Source organism: Perca flavescens, chromosome 7 (assembly GCF_004354835.1).
Source record: "Perca flavescens isolate YP-PL-M2 chromosome 7, PFLA_1.0, whole genome shotgun sequence".
NCBI classification, from domain to species: Eukaryota; Metazoa; Chordata; class Actinopteri; order Perciformes; family Percidae; genus Perca; species Perca flavescens.
Window position 1 is genome coordinate 9762852 of NC_041337.1, and position 27562 is coordinate 9790413.

Sequence of the window (27562 nt, forward strand, 5' to 3'; positions counted from 1 at the left end):
CTTGCATCAGTGCAATCAACCCCTTGTGCGCACACACACAAACTCTTTATAAAGTCCCCCTGCTTACTCTTAAACAACAGCCTCCTGGCCTTGAACAGGTCCAGGAAACTTTGAGACAATAACACTGCTATTTCATCCATGGACTGTACTGTATCTGGAAAAAAACAAGAGGAAACTCATTGAAGAAAAAATGAAAAGGGGCCAAAGTGAGCCAATATGTGTGAGTCAGTGATGGCGACTGTCCCAGGCCTGGAAAGGAATCAAAACAAAAGCACCAGCAGCCCAGTGCTGCGGCCGTGCAGGCCTGTGAGGCGATAGGGACTTGCAGGGGGTGTTCAGTGCTGCCTCCGGACTTTCTGGCTTGACCAAGTGTTTTGGGGCCTTGTGTAATGCTTCCTGAGGGTTTTCCTAGGAAGCGAAGAAAACATTCCCAACCCTCGTCCACACCTCTTGCTCAGAGACAGCAGCAATGACCATGACGACAACCTGAAAAACCAAAAGGAAAATGCCACAAAGCCGAGGTGTGAATAAAAGCAGAGGTGCTTCCTGTGAACTTGTTTTCTTAAATGTGTAGCATTTCAAACATGTTTTTTACAGTGGTGCATTCAAATACTGTACTTAGGCGTATCATTTTAAATACTTGCACTTTACTTTAGTAGTTCAAATGTGCTATTTTATGGGTAAATATTTTACTTTTTACTCAACTACATTTATTTGACAGCTATAGTTACTAGATACTTCTCAGAAAAAAAGTATATAATAAGCTTATGAAATAGACTATTGGTAAAGATAAGTGATTCCCAATGTATTTGACTTGTAACTCCATTAATGAGAGCAACACTGTTTGATCCCTACTTGGTTTCAGATGTCTATGAATGAAGCAGATCCATTTAGAGACCTTTCCTCGCTAAACCTATACAATACAGTAATGTGAGCTATTTAAATTAGCTGGATACATGGTTAAACCTAATTTGTTCTTACCAGTGTATCGCCGTGTGTATTTTGTCCACAGCAATCGCACCTAAAATGTCCCAGGTAGAGAGTAAATGCCGTAAACATATTCTTTGTAAATCTTTACAATCATTCACCGAGAGAACCAAGCAGGCCTGTCTAATTGTATGATCCAAATTTTGTTCAAAACTTGCCATTTTCAGTGTGTTGCTTGAAGTTTGTGAGTTTGAGAACGGCAACACACACAGAGCAGAAAGTGAGGGACATCCGGCGCGTGAGCCACGTGCAGGAAATCAGGCAATTATCTTTCAAATGTACCTCCGTTGATCAGGCTACTGTACGAAGCATGTGCAAATGCCCGTGCTCGTCTGGTGGGAGGGGCTAAGAAAAAAAGAGAGGCTGCAGGGCTGTATTTTCAAATGTTTTAAGCTTGCACAGCAGCTAGATTTTTGGGATATCATGACATCCCGCGAGAAGAATATGATGAGCATAAATCACATGAAATACTGTATATCACAAGAACATCCATATTGTCAGCCTTCAACTATTGCCTATGTGTCTGAACAGCAGTGGATCGAACCAATCAAGCTGAACTTCTGGCAGCTACAGGCGTGGTTTAGGTGTGTGTGGCGGCCGCGACTGTTTGTTTAAAACAACAATGGCAAATGTCATATAGATAGATGGTTCATCCAATCATCTGCTAGGTATTTTTTGAATATGCCTGCCCTTTTCCAAACAGTTTCCAATGACGGCTTCTCAGATGGTTCTGTGTTAACAAACCATCTGACGTGTCAGGCTAGTGTTTTTTTGTTGTTGAATGTGAGTACTTCTTCTTTCACTGTTTTCCTATGCGATCAACTGTAGCTCAATAATCAACACCTACAGTACAACAATATAATGTGCCCTGAGACTGTCAAGGACTGCCCCAGTGACATCCTCAGGGCTATCCCTGAAAATGAACCCAGTGCTGGACGGTCCAGCCCAGAGTGTGTGGCCCAGTGTATGTGGGCAGTCGATGAGGGAGGAATGTGAGAGTGGGAAGGCTCAAAGGGGGACATTCTTGTGACCTACTAACAGATGACAGAAAAGATTTTGTCCTCCCGGGTGACAAAGACACGCATGAAGACAGAGTTCATTATTCAAACCGTGCTGTGATGAAATGTCTCTGTTGACAGCACAGCAGCCCTTGCGTCATTTTCACTTAATGAAATCTGGATGGAAAGTTATTGTTCAACACTGACAACTGCCATGGCCCATGTAGGCCCATTGACTAGAGTCTCTCACATAAGTATCTGTATGGTGTGTAGCCTACCTGTAACGATTAATAGATTTAAAGTAATAAAATCCACATAAATAACATCAGATGTGTAAATCATTTACATTTTCTTATATTTTAAACAATTGTCTTTCAATTCTCATCTGTGGAATAAATACCATTTATTATAATACCACAATTTATTCATCCTGTCACATAAACTCATTTTGTAGATTATGGCCATCTCTCTCTCTCTCTCTCTCTCTCTCTCTCTCTCTCTCTTTCTCTCTGTACTTGGCCTATTAGCAGCAATATACATACATGTAGGTCATTTTTTTATTGTTGGCAAATATATATATCATTATAATCTTCTATATTTTGTGCTGTATTGTGTTATTTTATAGTTTTTTTTCCCCTTTTCATTCATTAATCCTAATCTTATCTGACACTTTATTTTTCATTTTGTGAGATGTCTTTATAAGCCCACATCTCATTTTAAACATGTAATGTATTGTTCTATTTATGTTGTCTTATCTGTGCAAATAGGTAAACCGATAACTAACCAAAAGTAGTATTGCTTAAAATACGGATACAATTGCTGATGTTTGACATGTGTTGACAACCATTTACTATTTTCCCTCATTAAACAACTAGATAGAGCAGCACAGACATTTAAGTACAGTAAATATGGAATTTACTGAGATGAGATTGCTCAGTCACGTCAGGATGCTGCCCTCCAGTGGTAAATCAGTGCCCAGTACAATGGTTTCTATGCAAAATTTCATGAAACACCCTTGACACTGGTAGTGAATCACGAAAAGTATACTTCAGGTTGTAAACTTTGATTTCAAAAGACACAAACCAACCTTTTCTTATTTCCAGATCTGCAATCAATATTTAGCATCTTGATTCGTGTAAATGGTCCTAAGTGGTTTTCCTAATTTCTGTCAAAGAAACTTTCTGTGACTCTTAAGACGCAGGTCATTTTTCCACTCGCTACATTTCTCGAACAATAATAAACTATTGTTCATTCTTTGAAGCATCAGCTTAACAGTTATGTATTGTAAGATACAAGCAAAATATAGGTGTGTTCCAGTGTGAGTGACTCAGTCAGCATGCACAATACCAGGACGCTGGAGCAGCTAAATGGAATTTAGCCTTAATCAATTTGATTATTTACACCTGTGCTTTTCTTTTCTTTTGACAAGTCAAAAAAGGGTTATTAGTCAGGTCTGCCTCCTTGTAACGTCTCTACAATGTTCCGACCAAGTTAAAAACATTTTACCCATTTTATTTTTAAGATCCAATACATTTTCAAACTCACTTTTATACAGTTTAAGATCATTTTTTGGGGGCTTTTATTGCTAGGATTATAGATTAAGACAGGAAAGTGGAAAAGAAAGGGGGAATGACATGCAGCAGGTCGGAACCAAACCCGCGGCCGCTGCGACAAGCACTAAACCTCTGTACATGGGACGCACGCTCAACCAGGCGCCCCACTTTTATACAGCTCGGACAAACATAAAGCTGTGAACTGTCAGAGAAGACCTTTGGCCAGCAGCATTGACCCCAGTGATTCAGTAACATGTATATGACCTTCAACAGATCCTCACGGCCCTTGAGCTGAATTTCAACCCTAACCAGAGAGTCAACACAAGTCGAGCTAGTTAATGAGCATACTGTCAAAAAGACAGAGAAAGGTTATAGTGGCTCTCTACTGGTGTGACTTCTGTATCAGAGCAACAAGCCAGAACTACAAAATGAAAGTGAATCATTTTTACTTTGTTTGTTCTGAGAAACCTACAATCTCTATAAATAAGAACCCATAGTATGTCATTGTGCTCAATGTTTGGATACCCAGTGTTAGAGTAACAAGTACTTCAATTCAATTTTATGTATTGTGTCAAATCACAACAGGAGTTATCTCAGGACACTTTACAGGTCTAGACTCTATAATTTACAGAGACCCATGACAGCAGGGTTGTTGATCATGTATACATGTCTTGTCACTATACTCTTCCTGTGTATTTGTATTTGTATGGTCATATTATATTCTGCCTTGATCTTTTTTAGATGTTATTGCTGACGTCCATGCTCTTTAGTGTATTGTAAAATGCTTTGATGTAAAACTAATTGCCCTCGAGGGACAAAATAAAATTGAAAGTTTAAGCAGGCCTACTCAAGAACAATTTTGAGGTACTAGTACTCTATTTGAGTATTTTTATTGCATGCTACTTTTCATTTCCACACTTCAGAGATATCACTCAGTCGGCCTCAGTCCTGTCCCTCCATTCAGCCACATTGTCACTTCCCCAGCCACCTGCATTTCCTCTTCCATCCACCAGATGCCCTCAGACCCCCCTGTCCCAGTCATGCTCTCTCATTCACCTGCTCACCTGTTTCCACTTTCCCACATCAGCCTTGCAGTATATAACCATAGACAGTATAACTGCACCAACAGATCCCGTTGCTCTGGACGGAGACCAGTGAAAGATATTAGAAGCACTTTTCCGGTGAGCGCTGAGAGTTACTTTTTTATTTGTTTTTATTTTTTATTAAATAAATCTATATTAAATCTTTACGATACAAACAGTATGAACAAACAATCGGTCAATAATACAGAAAAAAACATTAGTGAAGAGCAGAGCCAGGGGGAGTTTCAAATAAATACATTAAAAATAGAGCATAACTGAATGGTTTTAGCAGCTTTCTTATTCTTTGAGTCATAGATGGTTTTGATGTACTGTTCTGTTTCCTTACCAAAGGCAACAAAAGAAGGTTTAGAGTTACTCAATTTGGATTTGTGAATATGATATTTCCCTAAAATGATCAATAAGTTAATTAGGTATATTTCTTTGTTTTTTAGCCTACTTTTGCTGTCATGGAAACCAAACAGTAGGCTACATCTTTCCACAACAAGGAAAAATCAGAGATAAGTTTATCAGTAATGTATTGGGATAGATCTTTCCAGAAAGTGATGGTGTAGGGACATTGCCAGAACAGGTGCACCATTGTTTCTGGACATATTCCACATAAAGAACATTTAACACAAATGTCAAGCTTAAACCTAAAGAGATATTGCTTAGCAGGATAATACCTGTGTATGATTTTGAAAGAGACTTCTCTTACTTTATTCGTAAAGAGGTACTTGTAAGGAAGGTTCCAAATATTAAGTTAAGACCAATATGGAACAACGTTAGGGGTGCTGGTGACATCTCTCTGGAATAAAGAACGAATGTTACGATTATTATTCCTCGTTGTGGTAGCGAAACATATATTACCAACTGAGGTCAACTTAGGGTCCAAAGCTGGTAAGCAAACTGGTTTTCCAGTCCCTTTTAAGAGAGTTAAAATACCAGATGGGATGGCATCCATAACAATTGCAAACTCTCTTGGGGTGATTGGAATGCCAAAAGTATGAAGGAATTCAGAATAATTCAGCAATGATCCATTATCATTTAACAGTTGGGACACTAGAATAATGTTATTATCGAACCAAGTTTTATAGAATAAAGATTTATTCTTGAATTTAATAAACCGATTATTCCAGATGAAGCACCTATGTGGGGAGAAATTATGTTTGTAGATCGATGACCATGCTAAGAGCATTTGTTTGTGGAATTGCGCTGAGCGTTACTGCGCAGCCTCCAACTGAGAGAGATGACGTAAATGTGACGTGAGCAACCTGTCTGAAAGTTGGAAGTCTTCTGGTAGCTGTGCCAAGAGAAATCTCAATCATTCCCAATCATGCAGAGACTGAGGGCATAGGTATATGTAAGGAGATAAAATAGGCACATGCTAATTATTGCTAACTAAAGTGCTAATTAACATTAGTAATTAAACCTAAACAGCTCATGTAAGTCGAAACTGCCTGCGAGCTTCTCCTGTACTATACGGTAATTCCTCTACTAAGCAACAGTAAGTCGCGTGGTTATGACACAATCGTTAGCCTATTTTTACAAAAACGTCTTCTACGGAGCCATAACGTGAGGTACAAGGTAATGGAGCCTTTTATACATTGTCGTGTTTCTTTAGAAATAAACAACGGACAAATAGAGTCTTTAAACGCTTCAGATGTAAAGTTATTCTCTGTCAAAGTGACGTCAAAAAGAATGGCAGTCAATGGAATGCTAACGGGAGGTGATCGTTTTGTAGCATCAAAATGGCGCCGTAGGAGGTTCGAGTTCTGAAGCGAAGCTTACCCCCTTATATATAACTGGCCATTTCCCACTCATTTCCTGCTTTTTTTTGTTGCCTTTTCCGGTGTTTTGACCTATCATGCCCCTCTATTGATTTGTTTGATGACCAAAATCCAAATCCAAATTTGTGAATCAGAACTTTAGTTTTCTTCTTTAACAACCCACGACCCCTCAGATTAATCTTGTGACCCGTTGGAGGGTGCATGACTCTTAGGGTTTAGAACCAGTAAAGGTATGTAAGTGATGTACTTAAATACTTAAAAGTAAAAGTACTCAATGCAGAAAAATCCTCATATTTGAGAAGCTAGAAACTAACTTTCTTTGCGTGACAAATAACTGAAACTATCCATATTTTATCCATATGTTATTTGTCTTAGTGTGTATTGGTGTTTTTTGTCCCTGTTTATTGTCTTTTGTTTTTCAATCACTGTACAGCACTTTGGATTGCATTTTGTTATGCTCATAAGGTGCTATACAAATAAAGATTGATTGATTGATTGGTTTTTATTCAATTTGTAATTGTGATCTGTGATGCACCTCAAACAGCTACAACAGTAAAGTGCACTTCTGTGTGCTATTCGTGCACGAGTGTTAATCAGTCACAGAGGCCATTTTCTGCAGAACGAATTGACTTTTGATACTGAAAGTAAATTTTGTTGATAATACTTCTATACTTTTCAATACAGGACTGTAACTTGTAATAGTGTTTTTTACATTGTTGTATTGGTACTTTTACTGGAGAAATTATTTAAATACTTCTTCCACCACTTGAAAGAAGTAGTCTTTCCACAAAGTCGATTAGTAGTTCTTCTGGAGCTTTCGATTGTATGATTGAGCTCCAATATATCAAAAAAAATAAATATATCTCTCTCTCTCTCTCTCTCTCTCTGGTCTAACTTTCACTTATTCCAAGTGGGATTTCTTGTTAAATCAGCTTACATTTTTGCATCATGTTTGCAGTCAAGACCAAAAACTACATTAACCTTTCGAGAGACTTGAATTTCATGCTCCCACGTGGCACCACCAGAGAGCATGAACAGTATGTAAAATCATCCTCCCGTTAGTGCAAATGTCAACTAGTTTAAGATGTCACTTGCTCCTGGAGTGTCTGATAATAAATTGTCTCCCAGTACACACTTATGTAACTTGTCATGTCTAATTCAAACATAGAAAGTACAATATTACTGACAGAAAAGAGTTAACCAAAAGCACATTCAAAGCTGTGGAGAGAAGTGGAAGAGGAGGTCATAATGGATGTGATCTGTATGTAAAATATAAGATATCTCTTATGTGTGATGTCCCATCTTGGAAAGTGGAACTCGATAAGGACAGTGGTGATATAAGCCTCATGGAGGAATGTGAGTGCTGTAGAAAACTTCCTCACGTGTTTGGTCAAAAAAAGAGGAAGAGTCACAAGGAGGACTAGTCATGTTTTCGTCATGTGTGCAGCAGCTTCTCCAAATATGTGAATTTCATGGTCTCTATATCCGTCTGTAAAGCATTTTCCATATTGTGGTATTGAATGAGGCGTATGGATTATCCCTGATAGTTCTAGCAAACGTTCTTTTTCACATGTCTGTTTTACAGAAGAAACTAATGGGTGGATTTATTTGTGTTTTATGATGTAGTGTCGGTCTTGTAGACTTTCCATTTTGTGCCACCATAATGTGAAAACACCTTGTTATTCCTGCATTTAGACCACATCAAACCATGTATCAAACTGTCCAAGATACATCAGTAATAATGCGCTGTCACAGATATAATATAGTTAATTGTCTCCAATGGGGTAATATAAACTAGTGACAAATTAAAAGGAAAAACATGAATTTATCAGTGGAGAAATATAATGAATGCAGATGCTTCCACACAGGGCACAAGTGGCCATGAAAAATACAAAAATGCTGTAATTATAGACAATCACCAGACCTCAACTCAATTGCACACCTACGGGAGATTGTGGAGTGATGTGTTAGACAGCGCTATTCTCTCCACAACCAACATTAAAACAAAAAGTGCCATGAAATGTTGTACTTGTATTTGTTGTCCACAGAAGATGAGAGGAGAAGTGATCGAGAAGGTCATAATTTATGGGATCTGTATGTTAAATATGAGATATCTCTTATGCGTGATGTCTCATCCGCTTTTCATTTGAGACTGGAAAGTGGAACTTGATAAGGACAGTGGTGATATAAGCCTTGTGGAGGACTTTGGTGAGCCCCTGAGTTTTCATCGCGCCAATGACCGGCGCCACCATGAGGTTGACACTTTTGGGCTTTAGTGAAATGTCTCGACAGCTATTAAATGGGCCAACTATTTTTGGTGCAGAATATGAGCTGTGTCAGACACAAATTGTATCTGCAAGTCCTTAAACACACACAGATGGAGTGAAGATGCAGGTGTTCATACGTCATGTTCACACCGTGTGCTTTCAGTCAGTGTAAAGCCGAGGAACGTGTGAAAAGAAAGCAGAGTAATGGACGTGTTTGGTTAACCATAGGTTTGTTTTTATCCTTTTCACATTCAAGATAAGGTCATTGCCATTGAACCATTTCACAAATCTCTTTTCCTTAGACTGGTCCACTGACAGATTGTCTTATTTCAGGTATATCTGCATATTAAATGGCATGATTGTCAGAGTTTATGTGATGACACTTATTATTATACAATCTGAATATAACAGGAGATATGCTGTGTACAACTGGTAAGGAATGACTGATACCACTTTATGTAGACACAAACAAACCTTAATCTACATAACTTCCTAACTGTGCACAAGCAGAGGAATCCTCTAAAGTTTGGAAAAAGATGCAAAGCACCACTGATAGCGTCATATGTGCCTTATTTACATCTGTATGCAAACTACCAGGGATCTAATGCACAACTGACTTCAACAGCTGTAGCTTTTTTTCCGGCAGTAACAGTTGGAGCTTCAGTCAGTCTATCTGATGAAAAAACTTTTTTATCAGTGCCATTACAATGCTGTTCTTCCTCATGGATCCCACAAAGGTCTCCTGGTCGCCTGAATGTGATGTTAAGCCGGTGAAATCTCACCAGAAACGAACACAGACGTGACAGACAAGATTGTATTGAAGAACTAGAGGATTTCTCCACAATGACAAACATCTTCTCAACTCAAAAATAGCACTCTGGAGGAGCAACAGGTGGTGGGTGGAGCTCTGGCTATGTACATGTGATAATACATAATAAGTACTGTGTGTGTGTGTGTGTGTGTGTGTGTGTGTGTGTGTGTGTGTGTGTGTGTGTGTGTGTGAGAGAGAGAGAGAGAGAGAGAACAGTTGCACATAAGGCCACATCAGCCTTTACACACACACACACACACCGACAGATACACAGTAAAATCTACATTACAATCTACATTACAATGTACAACTTTGTCCTTCCAGCAAATAACTTGAAGTAGTTCTCAAATCTGCGCTCAAAGGATGTTGTTGATGTCACAAAATGTGCCCTGTGTCTGCTAACCCAGATCAGATAACCAGTGAAATCAGTTTCTGTGTAGCAGGGAGGCACAGTCAGTGCTGGCATGACATCACAGATGCCCAGTCATACACAGGAAGAAGAAAAAAAATCTTCAATGGGAGGATGATTAGTTTCCACTGGAGTCTGCAACCACGAGCCAAAAATGTGTACCATCCAAGAATTTTGTCTCAAAGCTGATGGCAGACACACAACTCTTAATTTTCTTGCAAGAATGACCTTGAACAGACAGCAACAACAAGGATAACAATGCAAACAAACAGCTGAGTCCCTTTATTATAATATTTAGCATTTTTGCAATCACAATTTCAGCTTAATGTGTTTGTGGCCTGCTTCCTCTGTTGCACCAGATTGTGAGAAGCTCTTTCTGTTATAATTGACATTCTGGAGCAGTGATCATTAGTAAACCTCTGTAATTTGAGAAGAAAAAAACTCCAGGTGGAAGGAGAAGTAACAGTCTGGGGATCTTCAGCAGGCCTGCAAAGAGTATGTGTGCAGTTTCGTCTACTACTTTAGGAACATTTAGGAGGTAGACAAAATAATAGGAACACCACAAGTATCAGCCAACACTGACACTTGTGGAATGTGTCCTTATGCCATACTTTTTATGCTCCTTTCTCACACTTTTACACTGCTATTATTTATTGTTTGTTTGTTGTTTATTTGCACAATAAGTACTGCTCTTATTTTGATTTTGTTTTCTATTTCTTTTAATATCAGGGAGTGCCAACACAAGTTTTGTTGCATTGTTTGTCTTGCACAGCAGTAGTATAATGACAATAAAATACTTATCTATCTTATCTAGCATACATGCTGCAATACACCACAACTATTACCTTTAGAAAGACCTTCAATTAGGACGTCTGACTATCTAAAATAATCTAATAGTACAAGTTTTAGAAAATATTATTATTATTATTATTATTATTATTATTATTATTAGTAGTAGTAGTAGTAGTAGTAGTAGTAGTTCCTGCCCCATTAACCTCTTGTTCTTCACAATCTCTGTGCAATATGTACACTTTTTCTATACAACCCCACACACCCACCAGATACGATTTTTTACTGTAAATGCAGTTTTTAGCCTCTTTTATCATCACTTTTACAACAACACAATATGAATTAAAAATAGTTTTCTCACCTATAAATCGAAAAACGTCTAAGCTACTGTGACTTCCTGTTTATAAATCATAAAATCATTTTCCAGTTTATCAGCAAAACGTACTGTATTGGCGGTGTTTCAGCCTGTTCAAAAATATAATATTATATTCCGCTTTATTGAGTTGTATTTAGCTCTGTGTGTGTGTGTGTGTGTGTGTGTGTGTGTGTGTGTGTGTGTGTGTGTGTGTGTGTGTGTGCGCGCGTATGAGTGTGTGTGTGGGGCAAGGATGCATAAAGAGAACGTGTGGGGAGGACAATGCTGCGGTTCTTCACCATTCGCGCGTCAACGGAATCCTGGAGTGCGTCATCGAACGTCTATTCTCTCGAACGCGCGCTGTGATTGGCCGAAGGCTGGAAATCTCCCCGCCCACCGCCCATGTATGGAACTCTTTCTCTGGCGTCATGGGTACTATAACTCGGATAGTATAAAAGTGTTGCAGAGATGTAAACGCGCAGGGACTTGCTCCTCAGCTAGGAAACACTGAAGATGACTGACGGTTGTTGGTGGAATACAGACAGTTCAAAACACTTGTAAACGGGCCCAACAGGTAAGAAATATTTATTTTTATTTTTGTAATATAGTAGGCCTACACTTGAATGCGGAAACTGCATGTTTTTTAAATGTCACAACCGACACATGGGCTTTAAAATGAGTTTAAATGGAAGAGAAAGCAGCCGCCCCGTTCCCATTTATTAAGCAGAAAGCAAAGTGAAATTGTATTGACGCTACAGGTGTCTATATAGGTGACTATATAGGCCTACTCAATATTTTACTCATTCTTGCACAAAACTGTACAGATGTTTCATTTTAAAACAAATATATTGTATTTTTAAAGTATTATTTTCACATTTTTATAGTAACACTTTCTGATCTATATTTATGTGTGTTGACGTTTGTAGGACTTGCTTTATATTTGTATTTTCTCTTACTGTCTATAGCCTATTGTTATGCACCAAAACACCAAGGCAAATTCCTTGTATGTGAAAACCTTTTTCTGATTCTATTCCTGAGCTAATTGGAGTCAACTGTATTGTCATTACACACAGTACAAGGACAGAGACAACGAAATGCAGTATTAGCATCTAACCAGAAGTGTCAAAAGCAGTAAAGTGCAAAGTAATATACAGAATAAATCGTGATATCTAGAATGAAAATAGAATACAATAAAGTAGAAGGTATGAATGTGTCAAGATGTAAACAGTATGAACAGTATGAATAGTGTGATATCAATACGCAATATATATTGTTAGTGTTAACATGTGCCTCATGTGTTGTCATTGAGCCCCTGTCTGAAAGTCAACGCCCACATACTGTACTTTCCATGAGCAGCTGACCATATTTACTACATAGTAATACATGATACAATGGTTTACGACTGTTGCTATGAAGAGCAGAGCACCTTCTAGGTTTTCTCATGAAGTATATGCAGTATGTATTTCTTAAGGCAAGGCTGGATTACCAAGTAGGCAACTGCACCAAGGCCCCCACAACGCCAGGGGACCCCCGAAGTCTATAGTTCACTGTGTGGCAATTGTAGGGCAACCTAACTTAGGTTATATAACATTTTATATAACTTTTAAAGTGTATTAAATTCCAGCAAATGAATACAGTGCACAGGTAGTAAAAGAGGGCCCATACGCTCATTCCTGCCCCAGGGACCCCTAACAGGTTAACTGGCCATGGCTTGAGTGTTCCAAATAAACTTAAAAATCAGTTTGGCTTTAATATTGTCGATTTTGTCTTTTTCAGTCTTGCAGCCATGACTTGCATACACCCTCAGCATGGATCTCAGCTCTACGAGAACAGCCTTGGCAGCTCGGAGCCTCAGAGCACAGACTTTCTCTCCAGGCTTGCTGTGGATACGAGCAGCCCAGGGGACCAGCTCTCTGCTCCATCCCTGCCAAGCATCAGCTCCCTGGTGGACACTCGCGTGGGTGACTTTGACGCTTATTCATGTCAGTTCACTGCAGCCCCTGCCCACATCACTCCGTCGCCGGGCCAGGAGACCCCCTTCAAGCTGGATGACCTACAGGTTTACGGCTGCTACCCTGGAGCGTTCACACTGAGTTACCCTGACGAGGCAGTGTCCCCTGGTGGGTCCGACTATTTTGGCAGCCCCGCATCCACCTTGTCTCCTTCAACCCCCCGGTTCCAGAGTCAGCATGCGTCCAATTCCAACTGGGATTCAGCTTTTGGGCCCTACTCACCCAGTCCAGGGTACTGGGCAGCAGAGGACAACTCAGTGCCACAAGAGCCCTCTTTCTTCACCTTTGGTTCTGTGGAGGATATGTCCCATTTGGGTCAACCACACTTAAGAGAGCAGAATCCTTTCACTTCGACCCACCCTAACCCCTCTGCACTGAGCTTCCCCACCTTGGTGATGGAGCAAGCGCGTAGCCTGGATGGCACTGAACAGCTGGATGGGAGCTTATCACCCAAGTTAAAAAGTCCTGGTGGAAATGAGGGCTGCTGTGCCGTGTGTGGGGACAACGCCTCCTGTCAGCACTATGGGGTTCGCACCTGTGAGGGATGCAAAGGGTTTTTCAAGGTAATAGGATCTGACTCGTCTATGCATCCCATTCATCTACTGTATTTCCATGCAAAGACGACTGTTTGAATGTTGAATGAATGTTTGAGACAGGTTTGGAGCAATTCTTCTTTTTATTTCACAGCGTACAGTACAAAAGAATTCCAAGTATGTTTGCCTCGCCAACAAAGACTGTCCTGTGGACAAGAGGAGGCGGAATCGATGCCAGTTCTGCCGTTACCAGAAGTGTCTTGTTGTGGGCATGGTGAGGGAAGGTGAGTTCAGTACATATCCAAATGATTGGTTTAGAATTAGGACGGTAATGCTGAAGTGAAAGTAACATTTGAGGTCACCAATTTTTCCAGTTGTGAGAACAGACAGCCTGAAAGGACGAAGAGGCCGCCTGCCTTCAAAGCCTAAAGTGGCCCACAACGTGACAGCCACCGTGTCTCCAGTGAGTATGATCGCTTCACTTGTGAGAGCCCACATCGACTCAAACCCCAGCATTGGGAAACTGGATTACTCCAAGGTAAAAGCAAAACAAAACAAATAACATGCAAAATCTCTCTTTTTTCCTCTTAATATTTAATTACCCACTCATGCATCTGTTTGAACTTCTCTGCTGTTTGCAATTTCAGTATGACGAGACAAAAGTCAGTCCAAACCAGAAAGAGGACGTTAGCGATATCAAACAGTTTTACGAGTTACTCGCATCCTCCATGGAGGTCATCAGGAAGTGGGCGAAGAGCATCCCAGGTTTCTCTGAGTTCTGCTCAGAAGACCAGGAACTGCTGCTGGAATCTGCCTTTGTCGAACTCTTCATCTTGCGTCTTGCATATCGGTGAGTGCGGCACCACGCAAAACTTTCAGCATGCTTATCATAAAGCTTACATGTAATATTGCTGATGCCTTGAATAAAATCATCACACTATCTTGTTTTTTTTTCTTTTCTTTTGAAGTTCCAATCCTGATGTGGACAAGCTGATCTTCTGCAACGGGGCCGTGCTTCACAAAGCGCAGTGCGTCCGAGGCTTTGGGGACTGGATCGACTCCATCTTGGAGTTTTCTCAAAGCCTCCATCGCATGAGGCTAGACGTTTCCTCCTTCTCCTGTCTCACAGCCCTGGTAATAATCGCTGGTAAGAGCTGCAGCTTTTCATCCTTTAACACTATTTAACACATCAGCGTTTACAAGTAGAGGTATCAGGCTTTAACCCACTGTTCCCCCCAATTTAAATCTGAGTTATTTTTATTAAGCAAGGACAACTGTTTGCACAAGGAATCTGGTTTCATTGGTGTGAACAATACTAGGCAGTTAGACAACACATGATTGGCATAACAGGTGTTGGACAGAATGTAACATAACCTCACGTATAGTGCAGAGAAGATCTAAGATATCACAGCAGACTGAATATAACCACAATGCAGGGTTAATTTTCGTGATGGGATCAATAAAGGATTCTGATACATTTAAAGCCAAGGAATTGTAGCAGCATTAACGTTTCTGCACCAGTGTGTGTCACTTTAGCAGTGCATTATCCCACTTAAAGTTAGTTAATGGTTTGTATAAAGACTTTCCAAATTTTTAAAGTTGAGTAAAATCAAATGAGAAAAGAGGAAATTATTTGATTAAAAACTTGGGTAACACTTTACTTGAAGGTATCTACATAAGAGTGACATGACACTGTCATGACACAGTCATGACACATGAACCCTAACCATAACTTGTCATGACAAAAACCGAATGACACTTACTAAAAGAAGCGTTATGTCATAAACGTTTATGACTTGTTTATAATGTTTATGACACGTGTCAGTGTCATGTCACTCTTATGTAGATACCTTCAAGTAAAGTGTCACGTCATGCTTTCAAAGTTTACAGTCTTTTCTATCAGTGTGTGATATTTGTGTCAATCAATAAATCAAAATACTAAAGCATAAAGCTCACTCTGACACCAACTCAACTCAAACATGTATCTTATTTTCTGCTGCAGACCGGCATGGTCTTAAGGAGCCAAGACGTGTGGAGGACTTGCAGAACCAGCTCATCACCTGCCTCAAAGATCACATCTCTGGCTGCGGCTCCGACTCGCTGCGGCCCAATTATTTGTCCAAACTTCTTGGGAAGCTGCCTGACCTCAGGACTCTGTGCACTCAAGGCCTCCAGCGTATCTTTTACCTTAAATTAGAAGATCTTGTTCCTCCACCACCGATTGTGGACAAAATCTTCATGGATACGCTTCCATTTTGAGTGTGAGATGGAAGATCTGTGATATATAAAATCTGGAGTTTATATGAGAGCCAAAAAAAACCAGACTGACTCATACTTCAGGTAGAAGATTTTGCAGCTCCAGAGGAAAAGGGCTACTTCTGAATTATAAAGTGAATGATTTATAACAATTGCAGAAGCAACATGTATGTGGAGCTGCACAAAATGCTCTTCCTAGTTGGTTTTTCCAGGAAATTGTGTACTCTGCAGACGGGCCAGCTCATGGACCAAAAGGTGACTGTTTACATACAACTAGGTGCCATGAATGGAAACATTTTTGATGGAGGGAAGATTATTGCACTTTCCAAACAGTTACAAATTCAATACAAACAATATCAGCCCCATCATTTGAAGGATATAATAAGCACAGTCATTTAGCTTTTTTTTTTGCTTTTGACTGTAAATTGCACATAAAGTATCCTACAAAGCATTATTATATCTTCAGGCTCAAGAAATAAAAATGGGCATTATATTTCTGTTTGGTTTAAATACTTCAGGTGCTCCAGGATGTTTTTAAAACAAGCAAATGATTTCACAGAACCACTTGAATACACTTTCCAGCCCCCAAACTGATGTTTGGTGAGACCACACACAACAATATCCAAAGCATGAGTCCCTCAGAGCTCCAGTTTGTGTTATATCTAATGCCACCATATGTATTTGGTGGTAATAAAGTAGGTTAAACCTACAGAATCATTCAGTGGTATCATTCATGTATCATGAATATACATTGAGCAGCTAATATACTGTGTATCATCCAGTTCAGTCTTATACACTGGCCTTGTATGTAGATCTTTTTGAATGAGTTTTAAACCTGCTGATGTTGTTGCCACATCAACTGCTTGTTTGGGGGGAAATGTAATTTTGTTTTGGGTTATTTTTACATACTAAGAAGTTATATTTTACTGCAGCTAAACATGAAATAAAAATTTAAAACAGCATATTCCAACTGCTTTTTGTCTTCTATACATATTTAGAGAAGTATATTGAATTAGATTGTACTTGTAGTTGAGGTTGAGTTATTGTAAAAAAATCTTTTTTTTTAAAGTTGCCCTACTTGTGCTTGTGATTTGCAAACATTATAAATATTGAATTAACAATAAGTCTTACTTTGTTAAATAAATTAGTATACAGTTTATAAAGTAAATTAGTATACAGTTTATTCTTCCATTGTGCTGATCCATTGTGTGTTGCTATGCCAGCAGCCTCTAAGCCTGAGTCAAGTGTAACCTCTTCTTTTGGCAACAGATAAGAATCCATCTCCCTCCCAGTTATGTGCTGGTCTTTTTTTAGAAACCAGTGGAATTCCCAGTCCGGTCTCAAGTGACTCAGACTACTTCATCATTGTATAATGTCACATTCTCACATGTGTGTGTGTGTATGTGTGTGTGTGTGTGTGTGTGTGTGTGTGTGTGTGTGTGTGTGTGTGTGTGTGTGTGTGTGTGTGTGTGTGTGTGTGTGTGTGTGAAAACATAAATGAACACCTTGTACTGCTTGAAGTAAATGTTATGGAAGAAGTGCTGCAAGTCAGCCAATAAAACAATATTATTTATAGATTACTCTGGTGCACCTGTTGACAGCCCATGGGCCTCTATGACCCACTATAATGGTCCAAAACATGCAAAGTCAGCATGATTACAGAGGCTCAGGATCATGAAGTAATAGTCAGAAGATCACCAAAGTTATATGAAACAATGATGAGGGGGACTTGAAGGCCTGTACTAGATTTCATGGCAATCCTTTAAATAGTTGTTGAGATATTTCAGTCTGAAGACAAAGACACTAAAAACAAGGAAACAGCCTGTATCCACAGGGGAGCTAGACTGATAAGGTCATTAGGTGATATTGGCTTATTACCTATAGTCACTATCGGCATATACAGTATGTTCGCTGATAAGTGCCAAGATTTTGCAATGAAATGCCTCAGTCAGTGCACATCAGACCACTCTACCTCTGCCTCCCCCCCTCCATGAACTAGGCTACATGGTACAGTGCGTACTGCAGGGCGAACTAAATAGGCATACATTACATGCCAAATCACTATTGGTCAAAAGATGAATAAGCTGGGGCGGCCTCTAACTCCCCTAGTAAGAGCTTTGAATCCGACCCGCGGCCCTTTGCTACGTGTCATTCCCTCTCTTTCTCTCCCCCGTTCCTGTCTATCCACTGTCACTATCGAATAAAAAATAATCAAAAAAAAGAAGATGAATGACTAGTCCAGCTGAGCAGGCATCAAGTATGCCTTTCCAGTTCAATAAACCAAGTACTGTGGACCCGCGTCTATGGACTGAATTGCCGCTCTGTTTCACTTCATTCGTTCAGGGGTGATAGAATGATTATATAGGGTATTTCACACTGTTCCTTAAGGTCTCCTAATAGGATATGTAACATTGGTTGGGCTGAAAATGACCCGAGTGCTATTCTGTGGGCCCCCTTTACTACCCTGTGAATATGGCCCTATTTGGAACAAGAGCTTTTCTTCCAAATATAGTATGCTCATGAATATTTAGATGGGCTGCGAGCTGATTGGTTGAGCGAACCACATACACATACATTGGAGACGGGACAGCAGGTCTCATATTTCAGACACTGGACGTTATACATTGTTTATCTGCAATTTTGTTATTAAATTCACTTCTGAGACATTTTTATGCGAGAAATCAACTATATAAAGCTCAATATGGGCCTTTTTACGAAAATGTATGGCTAATTGCAAATAGCTACACTTTCGGCATAACTAAGCTAACACTTGTGTCAGATTTCAATTTAATGCATTTTTGTGAATTCCAGAGGTCTCTTTCGGAGGGAGCTAGCTAGCTCTCATTGATATAGCTCCATCCAGCTCACCGCGGGCATTATGAATGAGACTCGCGGACAAGAGGCGTTTATTTCCCCGATCGTTTGTTTAAAAAACTCAACACACATCCATTATAAGATTAACTGGAACCTGTGGTAAGAGATTGTGGGCGTAACAAGCTCGCTGACCGCGCTCTTACTCACACACACTGGCCATTTGGCAGGAAGAGGGGAGGGAGAGCAGCGAGCTGCAGGCCCTGGAGCTCCGTCAGGGCCTCGACATTTGGTAGTCCAGTAACCCAGAAACGGTGACTTTGCGGGACCTATTCAGAAGACTACCTGATCTTAGATCAGAGGTGTAGCCTATGTAAATGTTGGGGCGTGACAAAGGTAGAGAGTAGAGCCAAATAAGGTAGGAGTTGAGGAGTTGACGTCAACTTTTAGCTTTGTTGAGATTCTCCGTTTTCAGCAGCAGTTTAAAATTGTGAGATTTGCAGAGGAAAGAGGTGTCAATGGGATTTTGAGGTTCTATGTATGTCCAATTTACCCACTAAAGTCGTTATTCAACTATGACAAGGTAAAATCGGTTTTGCATTCTATCACCCCTTTAATGTTAGACTATTCTTTGTTAGTTTTGTTGACAGTCAGTAGTGAGTGACGTGGTTCTCAACGTTTTTCTCTTGGTATTTTACATTAATGTAGCCAGGTATCTAGCTATCTATGCAGGAAGATGACATCTCAATTCTTAATGCCGCCTGCTAAGCTCTGATTGGTCAATTATTTCTCCAACCAGGGAATTAAAGTCGTCATTGAAGCACAACACCAGACCCATCTGAAATGTTTTTTAAAAAGGACTGGAACCAGACGACAGCTCAATAAGAAAGTTCCTACAAAGAAGACATGCAGTATTCAGTGCATTGTGCTAATTATGTTCTGTTTATTTAACTTCACAGCACACCGAACCATCATGAGTTGCTCGGTGCACATCCATGTTTAGCTGCAGTCACACTGGGGTGTAGGTTGACAGTGCATGCGGGTCTATCAATATGCTTCAGTGTCACTGAGATGAATTCCTGTAGATTTATTGCACTTGGTCCAATGTCATATCAAACACTGAGAATAGACCTTGTTCATGGTTATAGAGGTAACCTACAGCTAAATTATCTGAAGGAGCAACCAGCTGGTCTCATGCTTCTCTTGAGTTACAGCTTTTAAAATTCTCCGTCTGGTGTTGTTACGTAACTTAATAAGTTGGAGGACTTGATAACATTGCAAATTTTGGACTTATGCATCAAGAGCAGTAGGAGAGATCACTCCTATTACGGATCGTATGTGGGTAATGGTACACTGATAGCGAACAAGGGGGGTAGGGTAGCTCTCTTATGATCTACCCATCATGCCTTAGTGGAAACTGGGAAAAGGGAGAGCAACTTGACTGCAGCTTGTTTGAGTTGAGTATGAAATACCAGTGATAATAGAGGATCACAAGCTTCAGACAGAGTTACAGGATTAGAGGCCAGTTCCAGAGACTAAAGTGTCCACTCCACATTGTGCAGGACTCTTAATGTCTGTGAGAATATGAGAATGTCACATTTATAAAATAAGATCAACAAAGAGGCTTGGGTTTCACTGCGTGCCTGAAACTTGTTAGCAGAGTGTCCAGCTGTCGGGTGAGCGTGATGAGTCTCATAAGGGTCATAGCTCAATGTGGACCGGAAGAGTGTACTGTGAAATATTTCCAAACAAGCAGCAGGTTGAATTTTATAGTTAAAAAGTAAAGAAGCATGCCCAGTGGCTTTTACTTCCCTTAAACCCTCAGATGACCAACTGGGGACAAATGTGTCCCCAAAGATGTCAGTTTATGAAAACATCATTACTTTAATTAGATTTTTAGGGATTATTGTACATACAGAGGTTGAATGTTGGAATTATCACATTGCATACATAAAAAAAAAAGTATCAGCATACCTGTAGCTTTCTGATTTACCTATATCTATTATTTCTTTTTATTTATCGTATGTCATTATTATAATTATTGTGATGTGTATCTGGTATTTTGGTTGTATTAATTTTAACAAGACTAAGGGTTTACAGCTCTGTGAGGCTGTAGGCTTATTTAGCTAAGGGCACAGAGGTGCTTTGTTTACTATGTTTACCATCTCAGTTTGGCGTGTTCATAGCACTAAACACAAAGGGCAGCTGAGGCTGCTGGACATGTCATTTAGTCATAAACCAAACTATTGGACAATAAGATCATAAATAAATGTTGACCTGGTTATGCTGCTAGATGAAAAGTTAAGAGATCAACAAAGTGATTAGTGAATGGCTGAACCAAATTTCGTGGCTATCCGTCGAGACATTTTACTCAAAAACCACAAATGTAAACCTCATGGGGCCGCTAAAGGAAAAAGTCAGGGGATCACAAAAGCCAGCAGGATTCATCCTCTGGGGATCATGGTCTGTAGAAAATGTCATGGCAATCGATCGGATAGTTGTCGAGATGTTTCTGTTTGGATCAAAGTGGTGCACCGACCTTGAAACATACTCTGAAGGAGCAGAGAAACTCAGAACAAGTAGACAAAATATGTTGCTGTCTTAAAGGTTGATGCCACCCTAATAATTCCATGTTTAGAAATGCACTTTAATCAAGCCATTGAAACAGGAGGAAGGAGGGGGAGGAAGTCTCTCTCGCAACTGGCAACCATACAGTTAGTCTTTTCTCCAGTAGACTTACACTGCTTCTCCCCACTGCCAGTGTCTTGTACTGGGCACTCTGTTTGGAACAGGATGTACCCAGGCTATTTAGTTTCATTTTATGCTGCTGCTCAGCAGGAGTTTAAACATGGATTTGGCATTAGATTTCTAGCCAAAAAGGGGAAATGGTTTTAATCGATGATAATTTATTACTGATCAATTGCCATGAGGATGTTCATTTAGATTGCTAATAATTTTGATAGGAAATAATAGCGATAAACATCCACAGTATTTAGAAATTGGAGAACATCTTAAGAACTATACGACTCGCAATGTGGTGCGGTGGGCTCTCAAATTAACATCACTGACTTGGGATCAGAGGGGACAACATGACATTTAAGCCTCGTCAATGACAAGTTGAAGAGTTCAGAACTAACATGAGCTTCTTCATGTCACTCAGTGTGCAGGTAGTAACAGCTTTACGTTTAAGAGGAGGCAGCGGTTCCTCGATAGACATAGGGGCCTGTGCAGAGCACAAGACGTGCACTTTTCTGTGAGGAGTCATATCTCCTCATCCTTACAGATGGTGACAGGGCAGCACAGAGGCCTGTCTGAACACTTCTATTAATAGCCACAACTAAAATAGACAGTCATCACATGAAATCAATAATGCCACTTAGATATGACAGAGTGCTCAGGCTGCCCAGTCTCACACTGGGATTATTCTGAGACTCATCACACTGAAGTCACTACAGTGAAACAACACATTGGGAAGGTGTTACTTTGGGTCTTGGGTAATTGTGACATCATTTATTCCCCCCCTTTTTTTCTTTTTACAAACCAAACAATCAATTGATTGATGGAGAAAATAATTGGCAGATTAATCCATAATGAAAAAAATCATTAGTTGCAGTTTTATACAAAATAGTTCAAAATTAGCTCCACCTCAATTAACCAAAACAGTAAATTCCTGCTTTTACATTTATGCTTGATTATAAACTAATTTAATATATAATAGTTTAACAGTTACAGGAGCCATTTCTCTGCATCAAGTACTTTTAAGTCTTGGGCACATTTTCCTGATTATACTTACATATTTTTACTGAACTAACATTAACATAGGACTTTTACTTGTATAAATTACCTAAATAATCCCTCCACCACTGCAACAGCCAATGATGTACTTTATGTACGAAAAGTGCCTTTACTAAATACGTTTGCTTACCAGAGGAGCTACTCGAAACAAAAAGTGGATAATCAAATCAAGGGAATGTATTAAAGAAGCAGGCAGATAGTGATGTCAGTGCTTGGGTTGATGAGTACTGCCATCTTGTGGCCTTGAAGTAAAACTTAAAATTTCTGAACAGCTGCTTACTTTGCTTGGGAAGAGTACCTCAACGATTGACTATAGTTACTATAAAATATAAAAGTGAGTTTACGACCCAATTGATATTGTGAAATAGGCCTGTGTGTATATACATTGTCCATATGTGCATTTTCTGTAACCGTTTAATGTCTTTTCTAATTTAATTTCTTTCATTTTGTAATACTGCCTATGAGGCTTTCCAAAATAGAAAAACAAAATAGGAAAACAGACCCATCCCATTGGCAAACTGTATTTGAAATCCATGCACATTACAACATGCGATTCGGTTTAGTAAACATTTTCAAAAGTCACCACAAAAATTTGAAATAGAACACATACCATGCTAACTTCACACAATTATTTGAAATAAAAACACCTTTAATATAACAAGCCCATAACATTCAACCACTGCCACTTGTAACTGTTAACCGTTGGGAATGCACGTAAATACAGAAAAAACTAAAAACAAATGGGGGCTATGCCTGCAGTTACGGTACCACATCAGGTGACTAAAATGAGACTGCTGCAACTTGAACCTACAGTATATCCAATATAAAATAAGTTAAGCATGCATTATGCTTTATATCGGGGTCCAGGGAAGGGTATTGGGCATTCTAAAACTTGGACCAAGGTTGTTGGTGGGCATCGTTTCCTGTGGCTGCCTGCAGAGAAACAAGACAAAACAGTACGGTAATAAGAAAACATGCACTTGCTAAGATCTGAAGCAGACTGGATGAAGCGTAACACTTACTTCTGATTCAGGACTGTGTTTACACCCCACACAAATGGAGCAGCATCATCATCAGCCTCTGCAAGACAAAATGCTCAGTTACTTTGTGTTACGTGTTTTCAAAGTCTGGTTCCGAGCATGGAAGGGGAGAAAAAGAATATTGCTTTAGAAACTATGCATTGAATATTTCAAACTCAAGCACCAGCTTCAATGTTCAATTGACACAAAAATCAAAGTGTTAAAAACAAGTTGTGGTTATTAGTAATACCGTTGTCCCAATCCTCAGTCATGTTCTGGTTTACCCAAGTGCTGATTGGGACCTGCCATTTACTAAGTCCATTTGTACTTCCACCTGTAAACAGAGCATAATTCAACTCATTTTAACTCTGCAAAGTTATAAAAAAAAATAAAAAAAAAGCCAAAAAGTGATGGACTTACCATCTTCAGTGTCCACAGATATTCGGTCTTCACAGGTTTCAGTGTGGTACGTCAGCTCATGCTTGGGGACCAGGTGGCGAGCATTGAAAGGGCAGGTTTTTAGCTCCATGGCCAGTTTCGGATGATTCTACGAGGCAAAGGAAAGCATAGATTGTATATATATGAAGGAAAGGACATTTCTGGTTCAAATATACATAATACACACGTCCCTGAACTCTATGTCCATGTAAATCTACAATGTTTTGCCATGTCTGCTGGTGTTACTTGCTATAATGAGTTTGACTCACCTTCCTGCACTTTATAAGATGGTAAGGGAAGCGGCAGGCTCGGATTTGGTGGTTCTTATCAAAAGGGCACTGCAGAAGTTTTTCCGGGTCACGGTTTCCTTTTTCATCTTTCAAGTCAGAGAAGAACAAATTAATACGTTTAACCCTGTAATATTTACTAAAACAGAAGACAACTTAAGATGTTAAAATGTGAGGAAATATTTTTAGTTTTACCGGTTTCTTCTTCCAACTGTGCACTCTGGACAGCAGCAGTTTTGCATGGAGCGCAGGTGGTTCCAAATCTGATGGTGGCCGCCATCGCTAGCTGGGATTTACTGAAGACACCAACTGGCAAAGTGGTAGGGTCATAGATACAATTCAAGTTAACACTGAATACAAATAAAAACAAAGATATAAAAAGTATAAAACAAATAATGACAGGTTTCTAGATGCACATGCAGCATTCAAAAGTGGCAGAATCATGACAATGGCATCATTAATATGCAGAATTCTGTGTAGTGTAGCTAGGCTACAGGTGTGCCGAATTATCTACCACCTGATTCGAGGTGTAGGGTTGTTTGGAATAATAGACCACGTTCTGGCGTTACTGTCTGTGCTATCTACACTTGAATGAAGCAGTCGCCTGTGGGAAAGAGAATGCATTAGCACCAGATTTTACATTATGTTTACACTGTCAAAACGTACCCAGGTTTGCAGTTTCTAATCAGCTTTTTAGTGCATTTAAGTTTCACATGAATGGTAATAAGACGCATTATCTAGAAGCAGTCGTTGAACTATAATTAGCTTATTAATTGTTAAACATTGCCCTTAAACCGCGCAACCGTAAAATGTTGGCTAATGTCAGTGGCCATGTTTGCTAGCAAAAAACTTGGCAAGTCGCCCAACTTTAATTGTAAATTGGCCAATAAAGAGTATAATTCATATTACCTGAAAGAACGTTTACGAAGTTTTTTAACAAGTGTTTGAAATACAGTCGGTTACAAAATTGAGAGTATTGCGACGGAAAATAAAATTTTATGGACTTTTTTTTTCTTTTGTTGGCGGCGTGCTTGCCACCGGCGAAAGCTTTTGATAATTTCGTCGCTCCGCCCCCATTTAGCTAGCGAACATCTCGAAGTCACATGACTTCCTTCCTAAAATCATCTGCATTCCAATTAATCCAAAAGTCATTACTTTTGCTAAAACATTTCTTAAAAAATATACTTTTTAAAAATAAGGTATATCGCATGTTACAACCGTGTCATGTTTATGTTATTTTATTGAAGATGAGCCTTATTGTGACAGTTCTGATTTGCACCTGTATTATTTGTTGTAGTGTGATTATTTTCTGAAAATTAATAAATACATTTGTTGAAAAAAAAAATATAGGCTAAAAAAATAATATAAAAATATAAGGTGTGACACAGCATCAAGTAAACTCGAGAACGCAATATCTGAAGAAATGTTGGCATGATTTTTCATCCTCCACCTCTGCCTCCACATCCATCCCTGCCTCCACTCCCACCCCTGCTTGAAAACTTTTCATGACTTTTAGTAGACCTCATACCATGCAAGTATAGCAAATTGGGTGACTGTCAGACTTTGCTGTCCTGAGTTGGGGGCAGTCATTTTTCGGCAGGTCTCATATAGCCTACCTCTGCCAAAAAAGGACTGCACCCCCATAACTCAGGATTATAAAGTTGCCTTTACAAAATATGAAACTGTACCGTAAAATCACAATAATCTATGTGATATTGGTGCTCTGTAACTAACATTACAATATGGTGACTGTGCCTGTAGGGTGCATTCGTATTTCGGCAGGCTTCTGTTAATTAAAGGTGCTCTAAGTGATGTGACACGTTTTTTAGGCTACAACATTTTTTGTCACATACAGCAAACATCTCCTCACTATCTGCGAGCTGCCTGTCCCCTGAACACACTGTAAAAAAAAATGCGGTCTCTGTAGACAGCTCAGGCTCCACAAACGGCAACAAAAACAAACTGCGCCAACCTGCACAACAAACCATAACAAACAGTCTTCCAGCCAATAACCGACAAGAAGGAGCTGGTTGAGTCATGATGAATACGCATTGTGGAAGTAGCCTACGTGCTAACGCTGCTGCAGTGATGGCTCAACCAGCTCCTTCTTGTCGGTTATTGGCGGGAATTTTTTTTCGAAAACCTTTCCAGGCCTGGAATTTGCACTTTTCCTGTTTTTTTCAAAACGTATGAACCCTGTAAACGTATCTATCTATACATTAATAAATGCGTGCAATGTCTTCTTACCTTGCACATCAAAAGTGTTGGCTTTCCGACGAAAATTTGTTTTTTCGTTCCTGGAGAATCCCTCTGGATACTCACCACTTAATAAGTATTGGAGAATACCTTTGTATATGTCTTGATCCATGATAAATGTGTGTGTGTGTGTGTGTGTGTGTGTGTGTGTGTGTGTGTGTGTGTGTGTGTGTGTGTGTGTGTGTGTGTGTGTGTGTGTGTGTGTATGTAATGCAATGTCCTATTAATGTGTATGTAATCTAATGTAGGCTATGTCCTATAAATATGTGTATGTATGTAATCTATGTCCAATCTGTTTCTCGTGTAAACTAGTGACAAATATTTCCACACTCAAAAATGGGACAGTTATTTTAACTTTTTAAATAAATAACATGCATATGAGGTCATCTAATTTGATGCATGTCAAGTAAGGCATACAGAATTTACTTCATGTTTTCCTATAATTTATATATTTGGTCTCACACCTAATGGAAATGGATAGTCTGTTTTGTAATCCTGTTTAGGACCGACATCCCTTGATGCAGCCGTGCCACAACTTAGATATTATTATTGTACAGCATAGCACGTTTATTCATTCATTCATTTTGTAAAGCTGCCATACTGGTTCTTTATATCAATAATGGATAACAGGGTTATTAAATTTGGTAATACCCCAATTGAAAAAGTCCTTGATTCAAACTTAAGAAAATGTTTAGTATTATCAGAAAAAAATTAAGTATCAAATTAAAAGTACTCATTATACAAAATGGTCCCATATATATTGTATAATGCTATAACAGCTTTGATTTTTGTATTTGTTTAATTCTATCAGTAGGGTGCACATACAGTAGGGAACCTTGGTGAACACTGACACTGCAAAGATTTTATAGAATGTTATATTTTTAAACTAGTGTATAAAACTCAAATGTAAACAGAATTTTTGTTTGAATGTTATTGTCAGTCACTTTCCCACAACAAAATCATAATATTGGAGAAAGGGAGCTCTAGACTGTAAATTGGTTAGGTTAAAATTAATTTAGTAATGCAACTGAGTATTGTAATCATATCTTATCTTAACAGCCCTAACCTTATTCTATCTACTAACTATCTTTGGTCATGACCATAACTTTGATGCCAG

At 39.3% G+C, this 27562-nt stretch overlaps 2 protein-coding genes across 9 annotated transcripts; one reads left to right on the forward strand and one right to left on the reverse strand.

The window, feature by feature from the left end:
• The first annotated feature begins 11504 nt into the window (after window positions 1–11504).
• On the forward strand, window positions 11505–16803 carry nr4a1 (nuclear receptor subfamily 4, group A, member 1). Its single transcript, XM_028583794.1, has 7 exons — window positions 11505–11612; window positions 12815–13613; window positions 13738–13867; window positions 13958–14121; window positions 14231–14433; window positions 14552–14730; window positions 15586–16803. Exons 2-7 carry the CDS (start codon window positions 12825–12827, stop codon window positions 15840–15842), a joined length of 1722 nt encoding a protein of 573 aa, XP_028439595.1. The 5' UTR covers window positions 11505–11612; window positions 12815–12824; the 3' UTR covers window positions 15843–16803.
• Window positions 16804–22950: 6147 nt separating this feature from the next.
• On the reverse strand, window positions 22951–25291 carry gtsf1 (gametocyte specific factor 1). 8 transcript variants are annotated; one of them, XM_028583251.1, is made up of 8 exons: window positions 25194–25291; window positions 24707–24793; window positions 24385–24506; window positions 24172–24278; window positions 23885–24011; window positions 23715–23798; window positions 23468–23525; window positions 22951–23378 (listed from the first exon to the last, which is right to left on the reverse strand). In XM_028583251.1, the coding sequence occupies exons 3-8, from the start codon at window positions 24467–24469 to the stop codon at window positions 23297–23299; spliced, it is 543 nt and encodes a 180-aa protein (XP_028439052.1). In that variant the 5' UTR covers window positions 24470–24506; window positions 24707–24793; window positions 25194–25291; the 3' UTR covers window positions 22951–23296. The 8 variants fall into 8 exon arrangements, with proteins under 8 accessions (XP_028439052.1, XP_028439053.1, XP_028439050.1 ...); XM_028583252.1 differs by having other exon boundaries at window positions 24385–24498; window positions 25099–25255; XM_028583249.1 differs by having other exon boundaries at window positions 25099–25255.
• Between the last annotated feature and the right edge of the window lie 2271 nt (window positions 25292–27562).